Below are 16,648 nucleotides of genomic sequence, written 5' to 3'. Positions count from 1 at the left end.
TCAAATGGAGGGGTATTGGCTTGGCGCTGACCCCTGTGAGCATAAATGGGAGTGTCTTGTGGACTCCACAAAGTCCATAAATGCAGGGAAACCCGAGGGGCAGTGCCCGAGCTATTTAAAGCCCAAACCTGGGTCAGGACACCTGATGCCCTCTGCAGCTTCGCCAAGGCGGAAGGCACCGTCTCTCTGCAAGGATTGCCAACCAGGCAGCTGGGTCTCAACCTCTTCCCCCCGCCCCCACCCCGACTCCCAGTTGAAGGGAAGAGACGAGTTTGGGCCCAGGTGTCAGGGCTGTGCACTAGAGCTGAACAGACAGCTCCCACGGCTGCCAAAGCCAAGTCACCCCAAACCAGGCTTCTGACCGAGCAGGCCATGCCCCAGTGACAATGACGACAGGCGAGCTGGCAGCTCTCTGGGTAGAAAGCAAAGCTGCTGAGGCCCTTCCAAGCTTGCCTGGGCCGAGGCAGAATCCAGCTGGGCTGGGAACGGCTCCCAGGATGCAGGGGGTCAGAGGCAGAGGGAAGCACTCCCTCTGCGAGGCTCACGGTGCGTAGACCTTGCTGCTCCCCTAATAATGAATGTCCCACTGAATCTTAGGACGCCACAAAGAAAATCCTTTCTGAAAGGACAGGACTTGGGCCAAGGCAGACTTGGGTGTGTGCGCGCAATGTGGGAGGGGGAGAGAGTGACAGCCCAAAGTATGTGACAGAAGAGGTGCGGTGTGACTTCTAAGGCTGGGTTATAAGAAGGATACAACTTCTCTCTATTCCCTCTCCTCTCTTTCCCTCTCTCCCACCCTCTTCCTTTTCGGGTGACCCCCCCTACAACCCAGCCACCACGCTATGAGGAGACCCAAACTAGCCCCCATGGAGAGGCCCCCAGCCGACCCTTCCTTAGAGGAACCAAGGTCCCCAGCCACCAGCCAGCATCGAGTGAGCGAGCCTTCCGATGACCCCAGCAGACACGGAGTGGGGCAGAGACGAGCCCTGCCCAACGACAGGTGTGCGAGCAGAGTAAGAGTGTGTGTTGTTTGAAGCCACTACATTTCGGGGTGGTTTGTGATGCAGTAGATCAGTGGGCACACCAACAGGGTAATCACGCTATCAACTCAAACACTGGACCTGCCTGTGGGGTTGAATGAGTCATTTATAATGTAGTGAAGGGGCACAAACAAAGGCAAAAGGCAGGCATGGCTCCCGTCGCCCCCCGCCCGCCCCCCCATTAGTGTACCATCAGTTGCTTCCAGCTAAGGTCCAGTGCGTCAGGCCTGGCCTGGCCTGGCTTGGGCCTCGGCCAATAAGTTTAGTGCAAACAGTGAGTCCCACAGACAGAGAGCAGCTGCCTCAGAGTCCGTTGCAGCTTGGATCTGGCTCCCCTCTGGGACCCTCAAAGCGCCGAGCGTGCCCTGTTAGGACAGCAGCCTGGACAAGTGCTTTCTCCCCAGCCTGGCGGGGCCCTGCGGAGGCGGAGACGTGCTGCCTCGGTTCCTCTCTCTGGCCTGGCCGCGACTTCTGGAGCGTCCCATAGAAAATGCGCCAGGGCTCCTGGGTGGATGGCAGCTGCCACCAGGCACCCACCTGTCTGCCAGGGCTGCAGCGGCTGCGTAGGGCTGGCATCAACCTGGGCCCCGAAGGAGCCTGGAGCCGGGCCTGGGTCTGTCCGGGTAGTAGCCCATGGGTCCTTTCCGTAGCCGGCAGGACTGGGTGCCGGGACCCTGAGGCTCGTAGGATATGACCTGAGAAGAGCCGTGTCCACAGATAACCAGTTCAAGGTCCAGCGTGGTCCGTGTCCTCGGAGAAGGGTCGGTGGGGCGTCTGGAGAAGGGGTAGGTCAGGAAGCTTTAGGACACGTGGAGAGAGTGTTGTCGAGACTGGGGACAGAAGGGATGGTGGGAAGGGAGGACGAGACAGAGGGTTTGGAGGGGGACCTCACAGGTTGGAGGAGCAGGGAGGTGGGAGGACAGTCATCTGCCAGTGAGAGGCAGGGAACGCACAGAGCAAGTTCTGATCAGGACGATCGGAGACATGGGGCCACCAACAGGCTGACACAGCAGCACACAGGGCTTGGGAGTCCCCGAAGGAACATCTTCCCAATGCTAACGCTGTGGGATGCGGACGGCCCCAGTCTCTAAGCCTGACCACAGGGAGGGCCTCAGGGAGGGTTCTCCGGGCTCGAGCTGCAGAGCCTTTAGGACACCTCCACCGAGCCCAGCGCAGAGACAGGGAGGCCCTAGGCCAGTGATGGCGAACCTTTTGAGCTCGGCGTGCCAGCATTTTGAAAAACCCTAACTTAACTCTGGTGCTGTGTCACATATAGAAATGTTTTGATATTTGCAACCATAGTAAAACAAAGACTTATATTTTTGATATTTATTTTATATATTTAAATGCCATTGAACCAAGAAAAATCAACCAAAAAAGTGAGTTCGCGTGTCACCTCTGACATGCGTGTCATAGGTTCGCCATCACTGCCCTAGGTGGTGAATGGTCCGGGGGTGGTCACCCACACCCCACCTGCTGTCCTGTCCACTTTTTGTGGATTCTGCCTTCCCAGGATGCTGACCCCAGGGGCCCTGTGGTGCTCCCCTCACAAACCTCCCCAGTTACCTTGTCCCAGGCCCAGCGGGGTCATCCCAGGCTGATCCGGGAGTCCAGCTGCTGCAGGTGTTCCAGGACACCGAAAGGGATGGTGGGTGTCCACAGCCTGCAGCGGGGCATGGGACACAGAGGCCAGGTTAGGGGAGCGTGACCTGAGCCCCCCACACAGCCGCTCCCAAATCTCTCCTCTCATCAGCCGGGGACCTTGGGGACTTCCCAGCTGGCAAAACCAGACCAGTGTGGGGGTATGAGGACAGCAGAGGCCTAGGAACCCCCAAACCCCTTCTTTAGACCTTTGGTTCTGATGCTGACTGGCTGTATGACCTCAAAAACATTGGCTAAACTCTGTGCCTTATTCTTCTCCGCTGTAAAATGGGTCTATATGATTCACCTTATCACTCTTAGAAGATGTAAGTGTTTATGTACATGAACGTGCTCTGAAAGTGTATAAAGTACCAGTATTGGACATCAGACATCATGGTGCTATAACAAAAAGTTTGAGCCACATGAAATTGCCGTTTTTGTAGGTCAACATGGTTTATACAGGCAATTTCGTATTGTTCGAGCCAACATATTAAGCATTTTAATTTACCAAGTACTGTGCTAACTGCTTTTTAAGTCTTGTCTAATTTAAACCTCACGAAACTGCTTGGGGGCAAATATTATTACCACTGCCCTTTTACAGATGAAGACGCTGAGGCCAGAGGGGTGACGTGTCCTGCTTGCCCAAGGCCACACGCTGGTGACAGGCAGAGCAGGATTTGAGCTCAGGACTCACGGAACCACCCAGCTGGGCCACTGAGACTTACGCCAGTGTCTCCACATCAGGGCACTTTCTCAGGCTGGCCGCGAGCTGCTGGGCCCCAGCGGCTGTGAACTTGTTGTACTGGACACTGTGGGGAGAGAAACCCATCCTGGGGCCTGGCCCTCGGGACCATCCAGCCCCAGCCCACGGCCACCACCACATGCTCGACAACCAGACCACAGCCCATTCCTGCCGGTGATGCCAGAGGGAACCCCCGTCTCCGCAGGCCCTGGTGCTACCACCCACTGCTCAGGTTCCCATACTCACTCCAGCACCCGCAGGGACGCCATGTCCGGAAGCACGTGTGCCAGGCTCTTGGCTCCCACGTCACAGATGCAGTTATTGTACAAGCTGCCGGAAACAGAAGACAGGCACGGGCTGGGTGCAGGGGGTCAGGGCCCAGGGGCATCCGCACCCCGCTGGGATTACTGCCCCACTTTACAGGGGGCAAACTGAGGCCCAGAGAGGTGAGGCCACTTCTCCATGGTCATACAGTGAGTCCAGGGAAGCAGCAGGACTGGGAAGCGGCAGCTTCCGTGCTGAGACTTCAGTTCAAATCCCAGTTCTGCCATCGGCGGCCTATGTGACCTTGGGCAAATTACTTAACTCCTCTGTGGCTCAGTTTGCTCCTCCATAAAATGGGCACGATGGAGTCATTGTGAGGAGGAGTAAATGAGTTAATGCTGGTAAACCATAGAACAGGCCCAGCATGTGGAATGAACTAAATGTTAGCTGCGCTTATTTCACCTCCCAGGATGGATTGTGAGGGTGAAATGAGTTACTGTAGAAGGTATGACCGGCACTGAGGATAAGGGGCGAGACAAGCCCAGTCACTGAGCTGGCTCAGGTTTCTGTGGTGTAGTCACGGTCACCATCTGCAGTGTTGAAAATAGCATGACGGATGTCACTGAGGCTGACGTAAGCTGTACACTCATTACTAAGGATCCTTTTAACAAGCCAGCTACTGCCGTGGTTCTAATCTCAAGGCCATGACTTTGCCACGACAGCCTCGGGGCTACACTGCGGGGCTGCCTGTAAAAGCGGCAGGTCTACACTGCAGCGAAGTGGTTCAGGCTAAACTCCAGCATCCCCTGATGTCAGCAGTTGGCTGCTGCCAGGACAGGCACCAGGCAAGGGGCTTTACAATCTGTGTCTGGGGCAGTGCTTAGAACCCAGGAGGCCCATATTTCATTCGTGCCAAGAAGCACATGTTCATAGATTTGAATATTACTGAGAGCAGGATCTAACCATCAGTGGGGTGCCATAACCTGCAGTGTTTTGTCCTCTGAAAGATGTCTTACAACAAATAGCATCTTAGATTCCATGACATGAGGTTTCTTTAAGCATCAGTCGGATCAGGTGTCACCTCCATAGGCCCCACCTGCTTCTTCCTTCACCGTCGAAAAACTCCAAACCCCCTCCTCACCTACGAGGGCTTCTATGCATGATCTGGCCTCCACTTGCCTCTCCCACCTTATCACCCAGCCTCTGTCCCTCACTCACTATATCCAACCACAGGGGACCTCCTGGCACTCAAAGACCCAACCTCTTTCCTACCTCGGGCCTTTGGATCTGCCGTTCCCTCTTTTTGGAATGCTTTTCTCCTAACGTGGCCCCTGGACGGGGGATGGTCACCTCCTCAGAGGCTTCCTGACCTCGCTGGGAACTCAATATTCCCTGTTGTAACTCCTGGGCCCCGGTTAGTCTCCTTCCCAGCATGAATCACTATTTTATTTAAAAATATTTTACTTATGCATATGCTTACTTGCTTATGAAAGAAACTTGAAAGCAAGAACCACACCTGTTTTGCTCGTAGTTGTATCTCTAGCTCCTAGCACAGGCTGGCCCATGGTTGATGTGAGAGAATATTAGATGCCCTGCACAACTCTATAGGGTGCCAATCACATAGACTAGGAATTGCACAGTACACAACCTATACAGCTGTACCCAGTGGTCCTGAATGGAAGAATAAAGAATGGATACTTCGGTAACTCGACGAACCAGATGCCATCTCCCCTGGAAATTTGACTCTGGCTGTCCTTGGCATGGGCTGAGGGCTGGGGAAGGAGAGGGAATTCCTCCCAGCCTGGTGAGGGAGGACAGCTGGCAATGCTGAGCTGACTGACTGGGGCTCTGGTCCAAGCTCTCAGTCCCTCACCAGGGTTCAGGCTGGAAGAAAGCAAAAGCAAGAGGTGCTATGCCAAGGGCCACCAGAAGGTGGAAGTATAGGCACTGGCTGGTGTATGAGTGAGAAGAGCCAGCCAAGGCTGAGGGTGGTTAGCCTTCTAGAAATCAACACCCCTCTTGCCCCTGTGGCTCAGTGGTTGAGTGTGGACCCATGAACCAGGAGGTCACGGTTCGATTCCTGATCAGGTCACATGCCTGAGTTTCAGGCTTGATCCCCAGTAGGAGTCATGCAGGAGGCAGCTGATCAATGATTCTCTCTCATCATTGATGTTTCTATCTCTCTCCCCATCTCCCTTCCTCTCTCTGAAATAAAATAAAATAAAAAGGCTCTAGAGAAAGCTCAGTCCTCCATCCCCTGGGAGAAGAGAATCAATATTTATTGTGCCCCAGGGCCCAGCACTGCACCAAGGGCTTTCCATAGGGCATTGGGATGGTACCCATTTTCCAGATGAAGAAACAGAGGCATTGCCCAACTGGGGTTTGTGTTCATATTGGATTTTAGATGGGTACCACCACCACCACCACCACCCCCTCCTCCCCCCACCCCGCCCCTGCAAGTTGTGCAACTCTGACACAGCAGAACAGCCTGCAGTGACTGCCTCCAGGGTCCCAGTGTGGGACTTTGCAGCTGGTACAAAGGGGGCTCTCTGCCCGCCCCCGGCCCACCAGCTCAGCAGGGCCCCACTCACCTCAGCCTGAGAAGGGATGCAGCCAGTGAGGGCAGGGCTTTGGCGAGCTTGCAGGCGCCCACATCCGTGATGTTGTTCTGGGACAAGCTGCAGGGACACAGCAAGAGGGCCAACCTTGTACACCCTTCCCCACTACCCGCCTTCCCTGGGACAGAACTGAGAAACCCGCTTCTGCACAGGGTGGCCCAGAGCAGCTAAGACAGGACAATGACCTCAAGGAGAGCTGTGGGTCATCAACTGTGAAGGGCACGTGGGTAGACTGGTGGTAACTCCTAATAAATAAAAGGATACTGCTAGGCCCTGTGGCTGAGTGGGATGATGGGGGTGAGGATGCACAAGAGAGAGTGCTTTCCTGCCCACACCTGTTTTATGATTTTATAGCATCCCCTTTGAATGGCTTTAAAAAAAAAATCTTTATTGATTTCAGAAAGGCAGGGAGCGGTAGAGAAAGACAGAAACATCACTGATGAGAGAGAAACATTAATTGGCTGCTTTCAGAAAGGAAGGAGAGGTAGAGAAAGACAGAAACATCACTGATGAGAGAGAAACATTGATTGGCTGCCTCCCGCAGGCCCCCCCACTGGGGATCAAGACTGCAACCCAGGCCCTGCCCGGAATCAAACCTGGGACCCTTCAGTCCGCAGGCCTACACTCTGTCCACTGAGCCAAAATGGTGAGGGCCCCTTAGGATGACTTTTCAGCTCTGTCACTAAGTAAGTGTTCATGTTATTTGTCTGATGGATGTGGGTTCCACAAGGCAAGGGGCCAGGTTTGTTTTTTGTTCATTACTGTATTCCTGCTGTGCTTAGAGTAAAGCCATGCACATAGTAGGTGCTCAGTAAAAAGTTAAGTAGGGCGGTGAAATGAAGGAAAGAGAGGGGAAGGGAAAAGAGGGGGGGATAGATGGGAAAAAGGGAGGAGAAAAGAAAGGAAGGAAAAGAAGGAAGGAAGGACTAAAAGAGAAATCTGGCTTACTCACAGTGTTACCTAAACACTATAAATTACTTTGAGAAGTCTCAGTATCTTATAATCAAGGAAATGCCTAAGTGAATTCTGGTGAATTCTGTGGCCATCCTAATCATGGTTATGAAGTGGGGTGTGGATAAATTTTGATGATACCATCTATGTTCAGTAAAAAGAAAAATATCATATTGATCTTCTTGTATCATATCCATCTCCTATTTCCCAAAGCACAGAATAGCTTTTGTTGTTAATCACCCCAGGATATTTTTTCCATTGATTTTTAGGGAGAGTGGAAGAGAAAGGGAAAGACATAGAGAGAAACAATGATGTGAGAGACACATCAATTGGTTGCCTCGTGCAAGAGCCCTGACCAGGGGCCTGTCAGAGAGGAGCCTGCAACCAAGGTACGTGCGCTTGACTGGAATTGAACCTAGAACCATTTGACTAGGGCCCAGAATAGTTTAAAAAAATAAAAATATACTATTTTGATAATGTTTTACTGATAAATCCTAATCTATTTCTCCTATTTCACCTCCAGGGTAATTTTCTGTCACTAAACATTGTTTACTTTTATTACTATCCTATATAATAAAAGGGTAATATGCAAATTGACCCTAATGGCAGAACAACCAGGAATGACTGGTCACTATGACATGCACTGACCACCAGGGGGCAGATGCTCAATGCAGGAACTGCCCCTGCATGGTCAGTGCACTCCCACTGGGAGAGCTCCGCTCAGCCACAAGCTGGGCTGATGGCTGTGAACACAGTGGTGGTGGCAGGAGCCTCTCCTACCTCCTCAGCAGTGCTAAGGATGTTGGACTACCAGCTTAGGCCCATTCTGCCAGGAAGCGGGCCTAAGCTGGCAAGTGGACATTCCCTGAGGGCTCCCAGAGGGATGTCTGACTGCCAGCTTAGGCCTGATCCCCCGGGGAGCAGGCCTAAACCGGCAGATGGACATCCTCTGTGGGGTCTTGGACTGCGAGGGGGCTCAGACAGGGCTGAGGGACACCCCCCCCCTCCCGCCAGTGCATGAATTTTCATGCACGGGGCCTCTAGTATACTTTATAATTATGGCTTTGTTTGTTTGTTTGCTTGTTTATTGTATCTTCTCACAGAAGACTTCTGAGGTCAGGGATGTTGCTTGTTTTGTTTAAAGCTGGATCTCTGGGGCCTAGAATGGAGCCTGCACACATTAGGTGCTCCTTAAATATTTGTTGATTAAATTAAGAAATGATTGGATGCATGAATGATTACATAAAGGAATGAATGAGTGAAAGGACGAATGAAGGAATGGATGGATGAATGATTACGTGGCTCAATGACTGGAGGATGGATAAGTGAATGAAAGAATGAAAAAGCCAGCCCGCCTTGAGGGAAAATGGAGCAAGAAGGGCAGGCCCAGCCCACTTACTTGAGCGTCTCCAGGGCCTTCAGCCGAGGGAAGGTGGCTGAGAGCTGCGCGACACCCTCATCCCCGATCTTGTTCTCGCTCAGCGAGTCCAGGCTGCAGGTGAAATCAGATGGGGGGCCATCAGCCAGGGAAGTCACCTGACCTTTCCCTCCCTCCAACCCATCTGGGGCTTCCTCCCACCCCCCACCCCTGGACACACCAGAGCAGATATCTATCTGCTCCTGAGCTTTTGAGAGGGAGTCTTCATCACCCAGGGGCACCAATCAGCCAGCCAGGCAACAAGGTTGTAGTTCTCAACGGACCCAAATCCCTATTTTGCTTCCTGGGAGCCCTCACAAGTTTGGGCAACTTCCTGGCAACCTCTTGTGCCTCGATTATACCGTGGGATCCTGCTCTCTGACCCTGCTTCTCTGTGGACGGCTGGGAGCAACATGTGAGGGGATGAGTTTCAAAGGTCATAAAAGGATTCGACTTAAAAAAAAGGGGGGGAGGGGGAATTGCTATCTGTTGTCACTTCCCTACAGTGGGGTCATCTGGTCACTCACACCAGCCCCATAAAGGAAGCAGCAGGACAAAGAGACACAAACAGGGGCAGGGTTGGGGACGCCAAAGCCTGAGTCACAGGTGGCTCTGGGGTCTGTACTCACTCCAGATGCTGGAGGGAGGAGAAGGCCTCCAGGATCCTCACCAGTTTGGGGAAAGCCTGGGGGCCCGCGACAGGGCCCAGCCTAGGAAGCAAAGAGCAGAGGTAAGACCCTGAAACAGTCATGGTCCCTCAATTCAGCCTCAGGGTGGGGTACAGACAGGGCACAGAAGGCAGGCCCATCTGAGGCCTCCTCCCTTACCCTGACTTCCCTCCCCCAAGTCCCATCAAGTGGGACCCCAAATCTGCTCTAAGATTTCAAAGCCCCTCAAGTGGCCACCTGGGGGCTCCCCAGCTTTCATCTGGGTGGGTTCTCACTCCTGCCTACATCTACATGCACACTTCTCCTGCCCTGGCCTGGTTCCCAAATGCTGACTTGAGGACCACTACCAGTCCCAAGAAAGATGGTTTGCTTATTTCCACTTTAATAACAAATAGAAGAGTTTCTTGAGCACTTATTATGTGCCAGGAACACAGCGTGTCCTTCACTCAGACTAGATCTCATTGGATTCCACAATGACTCTGAGCTAAGAGCAATTCTTGTCCCCATTTTACAGGTGGGGAACTGGAGGCACAGAGAGGCTAACTAACTCACGGGAGGCCACCTAGCCTGGATGGTCATTTAGACTAGGCTTGGAGAGAATGAGAAAAATAAAGACAATGGAGGGCTGCTTTGTTTTTAAGATATGGTAAACATAGAACAGTCCTTTATTCTGAAATTATGTTCTTTGGACTTTTTTGCCATTAAAATGTTCGTTCTTTGATAAAATGATGGTGCCAGCAGGGGTTATTTGCTTGTTTGAATGAATTATACTTGATAAAAATGAAGATGGTAACTGCACATAGCCGCTCAGATTCACTCTGAAATAGTATGTCTTTGGAACCCCAAAGTTTGGGAACCACTAGCTCCGAGAAAGGCCACGAGATAGGAGTCCAGGATCTGATTTGGGCCGAGGACCTGCCGCTCCCCTTCCCTGGGGCCTTTTGGGCGAATCCTTTCGCCTCTGCACCTCAGTCTCCTAAAATTTAGCTCTAACCTTCTGAGGTTTTTAGGATTAAGGGATTCATTCATCAAATATTGATTATTGGCCTCCTGGGTGCCAGGCCCATAGAGCCCACCACGGAGACAGCCGTGAACAAATCAGGCAAAAATCCCTGCCCTTGTGGAGCTGACATTCAGTGGGTAAGACAGGGAATCAAAGATATTGGTTATGCCCCTCAGGAGTGGCTCAGTGGTTGAGTGTTGACCTATGGACCAGGAGTCAGGGTTGGAGTCCCCAGCAGGGGGCATGCAGGAGGCAGCCAATCAATGATTCATCATTAATGTTTCTATTTCTCTCTCCCTCTCCCTTCCTCTCTGAAATCAATGAAAAAATATCTTATTAAAAAAATATTGGTATACTATCTGGTGTGGGGGACAATACATGATGTGGGGTGGAATCTTACTTTTAAAAATGGGGTCAGTAATCAATAAAGAAAAAAGTGGGGGCCAGAAAAGGCCTCGCTCAGTGAGGACTAGAAGACAGTGAGGGCGCCGGCCATATAGTTCTCTGGGGAAGAGTGTCCTGGGCAGAAGGCACAGCCAATGCCAAGACCCAGAGACTGGGCCGTGCTTAGTAAGGATGAAAACCAGCAAGGAGACCCATGTGGCTGGAGTGGAGTGAGCAAGGGAGGGAGGGTAGGAGGTCAGGCGAGGAGGTAAGTGAGCGCTGAATCAGAGAAGAGCCCTGTCTACAAGGCAGAGCCTGTGCAGGACTTGCACGGCCGAGCAGTCTGACCTCGGTGGGTAGGTGAGGCCTACAGTGTGCCTGGAACAGTGGCTGCCAGTCATGCACCCACAATAATTTTTTCTTCCTTCCTTCCTTCTTTCCTCAGAACTGCCTCAGGGCTTCCGGCCTCCAGGTGGCCTGTGTCCTGGTTCTGGGCTGTTCCACCCCATGGCTGCTGTTCCCCCCAAGCACAGTTCCGATCTTGAACTAGGGGCTTTTTAAGCTGAAAATAATCCAAAGCTAGAGGAGCCCTTGGTGATTGTTTTTCATACATTTCCTCTTTTTAGCAATATTTTTATCTCTGCACAAATTTAGCAACTTGTCTCTGAGACAAGAACCCCCCCACCCCACTTTTTTTTTTTCTGGGCGCAGGAGGAGCAGTGACCAGGAGAAGCAGACAGCTTGTGGGTAGCCAGCTGGGAGGGAACCTTGGGCAAGTTACTCAACCTCACTGGGTCTCAGTTTCCTCATCTGTAAAATGGGAAAGGTAATGACTATCTCCCAGAGTAGCTCTTGAAATTAATGAAATAGTATATAAGATGCGCTGAGTACACTGTAGGCGTTTAATAAGTCCTTCCTAATCGTTAGATGATTTTAGATTCCCTTACAAGGACCAAACACGAATTTGGCTTTTTCCTTTGTTGGAGCAAGAGCCAGGCTACACTGACTTTTGTGACTCTGCACAAGCAATTTACATTCTCTAGGCCTCAGTGTCTGCATCTGTACAATGGGGAGATAATAACAATACCTCTGCCCTGTGTGGCCTCCCCACATGCTCATGCCCACTCCTTTCTCAAGGTTTATTGCTTTAATCACCTCCTCCAGGAAGTCCCCTGGCCTCCCCCTGCACTCTCACAATCCTGGAGTTTCCTCCCACTTATTTCAGCAGGTGGCAACGGTCTCTTTACACTAGGCTGCAAGCTCATTGAGGACAGAGGCCTGGTTCACCTGAGCAGGTCTGTTGAATGAATGAATTCAAATAAGCATGTTTGCCAGGAAATGAGCCAGTTATCTTCACTAGCCGAGAAGGGCCAAGCCCCAGCTGTTAGAAGCTAGTTTCCAGAGGCGGGGGTGGTGAGAGGGTAAGAATAATTCTGGGGACCCATCTCCATTCTGGTGGCACAAGCCCAGCTAATGCTGGAGAAGAAACCCCGTGGGGACCCGAGACAATCCACCCCTTTGCTTACGCAAACTCCAGCTTCTTTAAGTCCCGGATGGCGGGGAGTTCCCCGGCTATGTCTTCTGAGGAACTTCTTGTCCTGGAGAGAAGGGACGATGTTAGGCGGGAGCAGGCTCTCTGCCTGTTGCTGAGCCCCTAACTATGTGTCCCAAGATGCCTGCCCCAATGCCCAAAATTCCCCCCCAAAGATTGCCTTTCCTGTGGCTACCGATGCCTCCTATTAAAAGAAAAACCTTGAGACAGGATGTTATTAAGGCATTACTGCGTGTGCCATGGCAAAGCCCAGAGCGGGCGCTTCCCAGACCCATCCCAGGCAGCACGGAGTATGTGCTCAGACGATGCATGATGATGGCATGACTGAAAGACAGTTGTCCTGTGGCCAAGTTTCCTCTGCTCTCTGGACTTTAGAGAGCTGCTCTCTATAAAATGGGTCCGATACTGGTCCTGGCTGCCTTGAAAGGTGGCCGTAGGTGTCCCTTCTGTTACTGACTGCAGAAGGCAGCTCAGCTCATTAAAATCTCTTAGCAAAGAAGAGTATGCACATCCCTGGCTTTAGCTGAGAAAGAATGAGGTACATGATGGCGAGTTTTGTACGGGACCAAGTAAAAGTTCTGGGGGCTCTGCACTGAGAGATTCTGGTAGCTGTGGCCCAGGGCGAGGGCCCGGGATGTCCCAAAGGAGAGGATGCCTTGGAAGTGCTAGTGCAAACTTGATCTCAGGTCCTATAGGCCTTCCACTTGCATGGCCTGGACCACCTCCCTCCCCTTCCCCCTCACCTCTGGATCTGCACAAGGTTGCCCAGGTCTTCCACGTCCTTCACGGAATTGGCTTTGAAAGGCTCAATAGTGAACTTCTCTTCCACCGCCTGGAGTAGCTTGGCCTCCCCATGCTGTTGTAGGGACTCCCACAGCCCCACCGTGTCACTCAAGGCGGCCCTGTGGAAGGAGGGCCTCAGACCCATGCACAGTGACGGGGCTAGACCATAATGAAGGGGCAGCTTCATGAAGGGACCTCCTACGTATTCAGATACTTTCCTCTCTCAGCTTAACCCCTACCTCCTCCAGAAAGCCTCAGTGACTACTCCAGCCCTTATTGTTTTTTTTTTTCCAAATCTCTGAGTGGTTTTGTTTCCCTTTTTGCTTTGACTACTAGGAAGCTCAGTGCTAAATTCTTGATTGAACCACTACAATGATGTAGGACCTTACAGCTTGGGTAAAGTCTATTTATGGGTAAGGTGGGAGGGGGTCTCTAGAGATTAGGCTGAAGTGATTAAACAGATCACAGAGGATTTAAATGAGCCAAATTAAGGAATTTAAACTTCATTCTGAAGGTACTGGGATACTTCTAAAGAGTTGTAAGTATGACCAGATTCAAGTTCTGGGAAGATGGCTCTGATGGTTAAATATAGTGAAGTGGACGAGGACAGAATGGACGGAAGTAGGGAAGTTGAGGGAAGGCTGTGGTTTTAATCCAATCATGACAGAATGGTGGCTTGATAGGGGTGGAGAGAAAACAAATATGAACCTCATCAGTCTTAGATTCTAGACGCGGCCCCGTGCCTGGCCTATGGGCACCTTCAAATACTGGTTGAAAGAAAGAAGCTGTCCCTCACTGGGTGTATGGATGATCTTGGCAAACTGCTGGCCCTCTCTGAACTTCAGCTGCGTCTTAAAAACTGAGGGAAGCACTTCTGCCCGCCTCCCCACCCCGCCCCTGGCTGCTGTGCATACTACAGGAGACCCCACAGCATGAACTCAGCATGGTAGCAAGACCACAGCAGGTGCTCCATGCAAAGACGCTGCTTCCCTACCCCCTGGCCCCACCTGAACTGGGTGACACAGCTGAGTCCCACGAGACTCCTGAGTCCAGAGGGGTCAATGCCAGTCCTGCGGAGGTCCAGAGAAAAGTCACGGTCCGCTGTCTCCAGGGTCCTGCCCAGGATGTGGGTGTCCGGAGGTGTGAGCCGGGTACCCAGGAAGGAGAGGTTGGTGGGGAGCCCCTGCACCACATGCCGCCAAAGGCCAGCGTCCGACGCCTCGTGGGTACAATGCAGCAGCTCCAGCAGCCGCCTGGCCTGCAGCAGCCCCGGCTGCAGCCGCTTCAGGTACTTGGTGAGCGCCTTCTGCTTCCTATCCACCACACTGGCCACCGCCGGCCCGGCCAGGGCTCCCAGGCAGCGGGCACGAGGCTGGAAGACCAGCCCGGCCAGAAAGCGCGGCATGCCCTCCAGCCAGTTGTCATAGGGCCTCTTCTTCCTCGGGGTCAGTGCCAAGTACTGCGGCAGCTCCTTGTCCTTGAGCTCGCTGCTCAGGGCCAGCCACAGGGCCGCCAGGAAGCACTGCAGGAGGAAGCTGGGGAAGGCCAGCTCGGTCTCTGCAGCCCCAGGGCAAGGCTGCACCAAGCCTTTGGCCACAGCCCAGGCCCTCACCTTCTCTGGGAGCTGGTCCTCCCGCAGGGTGCTGTGGTGCCTGCGGCCCAGCTCCCAGGCCAGCCTGGCCATGGTCTCCAGAGCCCCAGGGGGGCTGTCACGGACCGCTGGGCCTAGGAGGCCAACATAGAGTCCCGTCAGTGTGGAAGGCAGCTCGACCTCCTCTCCCAGCTCCAGGAGGGCCTCCGAGAGCTGGCACACGGCCCGGCACACAGTGGGGCTGTGGCTGTGGCTGAGAAGAAGGGGCTGGCCCCGGAGGAGCGCCACGGCTCTTTCCTGCTGGTGAGTGGCCCCCAAATGTTCAAAGTAGCGCTCCACATAGGTCTCAGCCTGCTGGGCCGAGAAGCCGGCCATCTGGAACAGGGTGTCCGCCTTGCTCAGGCTCTGAGCCAGGCGGCCCCGGGACCGGGCTGTGACCAGCAGGGTGCAGCCTCGCAGCAGCTTGCGCTGGAGGAGGCCGGCCAGCAGCCCTCGGAGGGAGCTGGGCTCCGCTGCCGACATGGGTCCACATGTACTGGGCAGGAGCCCGTCTTGGGCTTCGAGCTCCTCAAAGGCATCCAGGATGAGCAGGAGGCGGTCAGGCCTCCTCAGGATGTGACCAAAGACCTCACTGTCCCCCGGCAGCGGCTGCGGGCCCAGGGAGAAGAGCAGATCCTGCAGGTGGTAGGTGTCCCCTGGTCGGTCCACACAGTGGCAGGGCAGGTAGAAGACGAAGTCGTACTGTGGCAGCTGGCCACAGGCCCAGGCCCGGCTCACTGCCCGGGCCCAGTGGCTCTTCCCCTGTCCTGCCTTGCCCAGCACAGCAATCACCTGTGTCTCACGCGGCCGCCGGCAGTCGCTAGCAGCAAGCAGCACCCCAGCCAGACCCTCGCGGGCTGGCTGCTGCTCTGCCCAGTCCAGGATGACCAGTTCCCTCTCCAGGCTCTTGCTGCTGCTCCTCTCCAGCCGGGCCCTCATCAGGTCCACCTCCACCAGGATGTCTTCCAGGCCTGCGGGCTTGGCCTGGTACTTGGCCCGTAGTGAACGGCGAAACTGCTCCACACTCTCTGCAAAGCCAAGGGATGTGTGGGGTGAGGGGAGGATGCTAGTGGCAGGACTGGCCACCATGAGGGCAGCCAAGAGGCCAGCCCGGCCACCATCACTAGCTTCTTCATTCGTACTCCACACAATCTTTACCAACTACCTTCTTTATTAGCTGCCTCGTTGTTACCCAAATACTCATTCATTCCCTCATCTTCTCACTCATTTACCTTTCCACTCCTTCATTTGCTCACTAACCTCCTTCTTTACTCACTCACAATAGGGAGGACATTGGTGGGTGTTAAGAGTTAAGATTGTGAATCCAGGTGTCTGATTCAAATCCCAGCTCCACCACTTATTAGTGTATCTTGAGCATGTTATATACCTGCTATGCCTCAGTTTCCTCACCTGTAAAATGGGGGTAATATGAGGGTTGTTTGTGATGCTAATGATTTAATACAGAAGATTACTTGGAACAGAGTAAGCACTTAATGAACTTGGCTATTCATTATTTGCTCTTCCATTCTCACCTTCTATGCTATACTCATCATCGACTTCTTCCATCCCCTCACTCAGTCACCCACTCTTCTTTCATTCGTTCTCTCAACCTTGCAAACAAGATGCAGCACTAGTGTGGGCTTGTGGAGGGGTAGGTCCTCAGTAAGTATTACTTAAGTTTGAGTGCCGGAATGAATGCTAATATGATGGCAGAATCGAATGAGCGAATGAGTGAATGAATGAATGAGTATGCCAACGTAAGCAGTTGAATAAATGTTGAGTGAATGAGTGAAGTAAAGCCAGATTTGGGCTCCCGCCTCCAACACCCAGGGCAGAGGGACCCGACTACCACGCACCAGGATATTTTGGAAGCTTGCTGGAGACCTTGCGAGCTGCCCGGCCTTTGGTGGGGGACATCTCATCCTCTGGAGACGAAGAAGACGGTGTCAGAATTA

The 16,648-nt window shown here is 53.0% G+C and overlaps 1 protein-coding gene across 7 annotated transcripts in view; it reads right to left on the bottom strand.

Moving 5' to 3' along the window:
• Positions 1-674: 674 nt before the first annotated feature.
• The window catches only part of CIITA (class II major histocompatibility complex transactivator), a 53,270-nt gene continuing 37,296 nt past the window's right edge, over positions 675-16,648 (bottom strand). For 6 of the 7 annotated variants that reach the window (XM_059693156.1, XM_059693158.1, XM_059693157.1 and 3 more), the window contains 11 exons: positions 16,550-16,618; positions 14,071-15,721; positions 13,024-13,182; positions 12,255-12,326; positions 9,303-9,383; positions 8,656-8,748; positions 6,279-6,365; positions 3,670-3,753; positions 3,407-3,490; positions 2,607-2,703; positions 675-1,814 (listed from right to left, as the gene is read on the bottom strand). In XM_059693156.1, coding sequence (XP_059549139.1) covers positions 2,628-2,703; positions 3,407-3,490; positions 3,670-3,753; positions 6,279-6,365; positions 8,656-8,748; positions 9,303-9,383; positions 12,255-12,326; positions 13,024-13,182; positions 14,071-15,721; positions 16,550-16,618 — 2,456 coding nt within the window. In that variant the 3' untranslated portion in view covers positions 675-1,814; positions 2,607-2,627. Of the gene's footprint in view, positions 1,815-2,606; positions 2,704-3,406; positions 3,491-3,669; positions 3,754-6,278; positions 6,366-8,655; positions 8,749-9,302; positions 9,384-12,254; positions 12,327-13,023; positions 13,223-14,070; positions 15,722-16,549; positions 16,619-16,648 lie in introns of those variants that run through there. The other variant, XM_059693161.1, reaches the window with a different exon arrangement.

Source organism: Myotis daubentonii, chromosome 4 (assembly GCF_963259705.1).
Source record: "Myotis daubentonii chromosome 4, mMyoDau2.1, whole genome shotgun sequence".
NCBI lineage: Eukaryota > Metazoa > Chordata > Mammalia > Chiroptera > Vespertilionidae > Myotis > Myotis daubentonii.
This window is presented reverse-complemented; position numbering and strand designations above follow the sequence as displayed.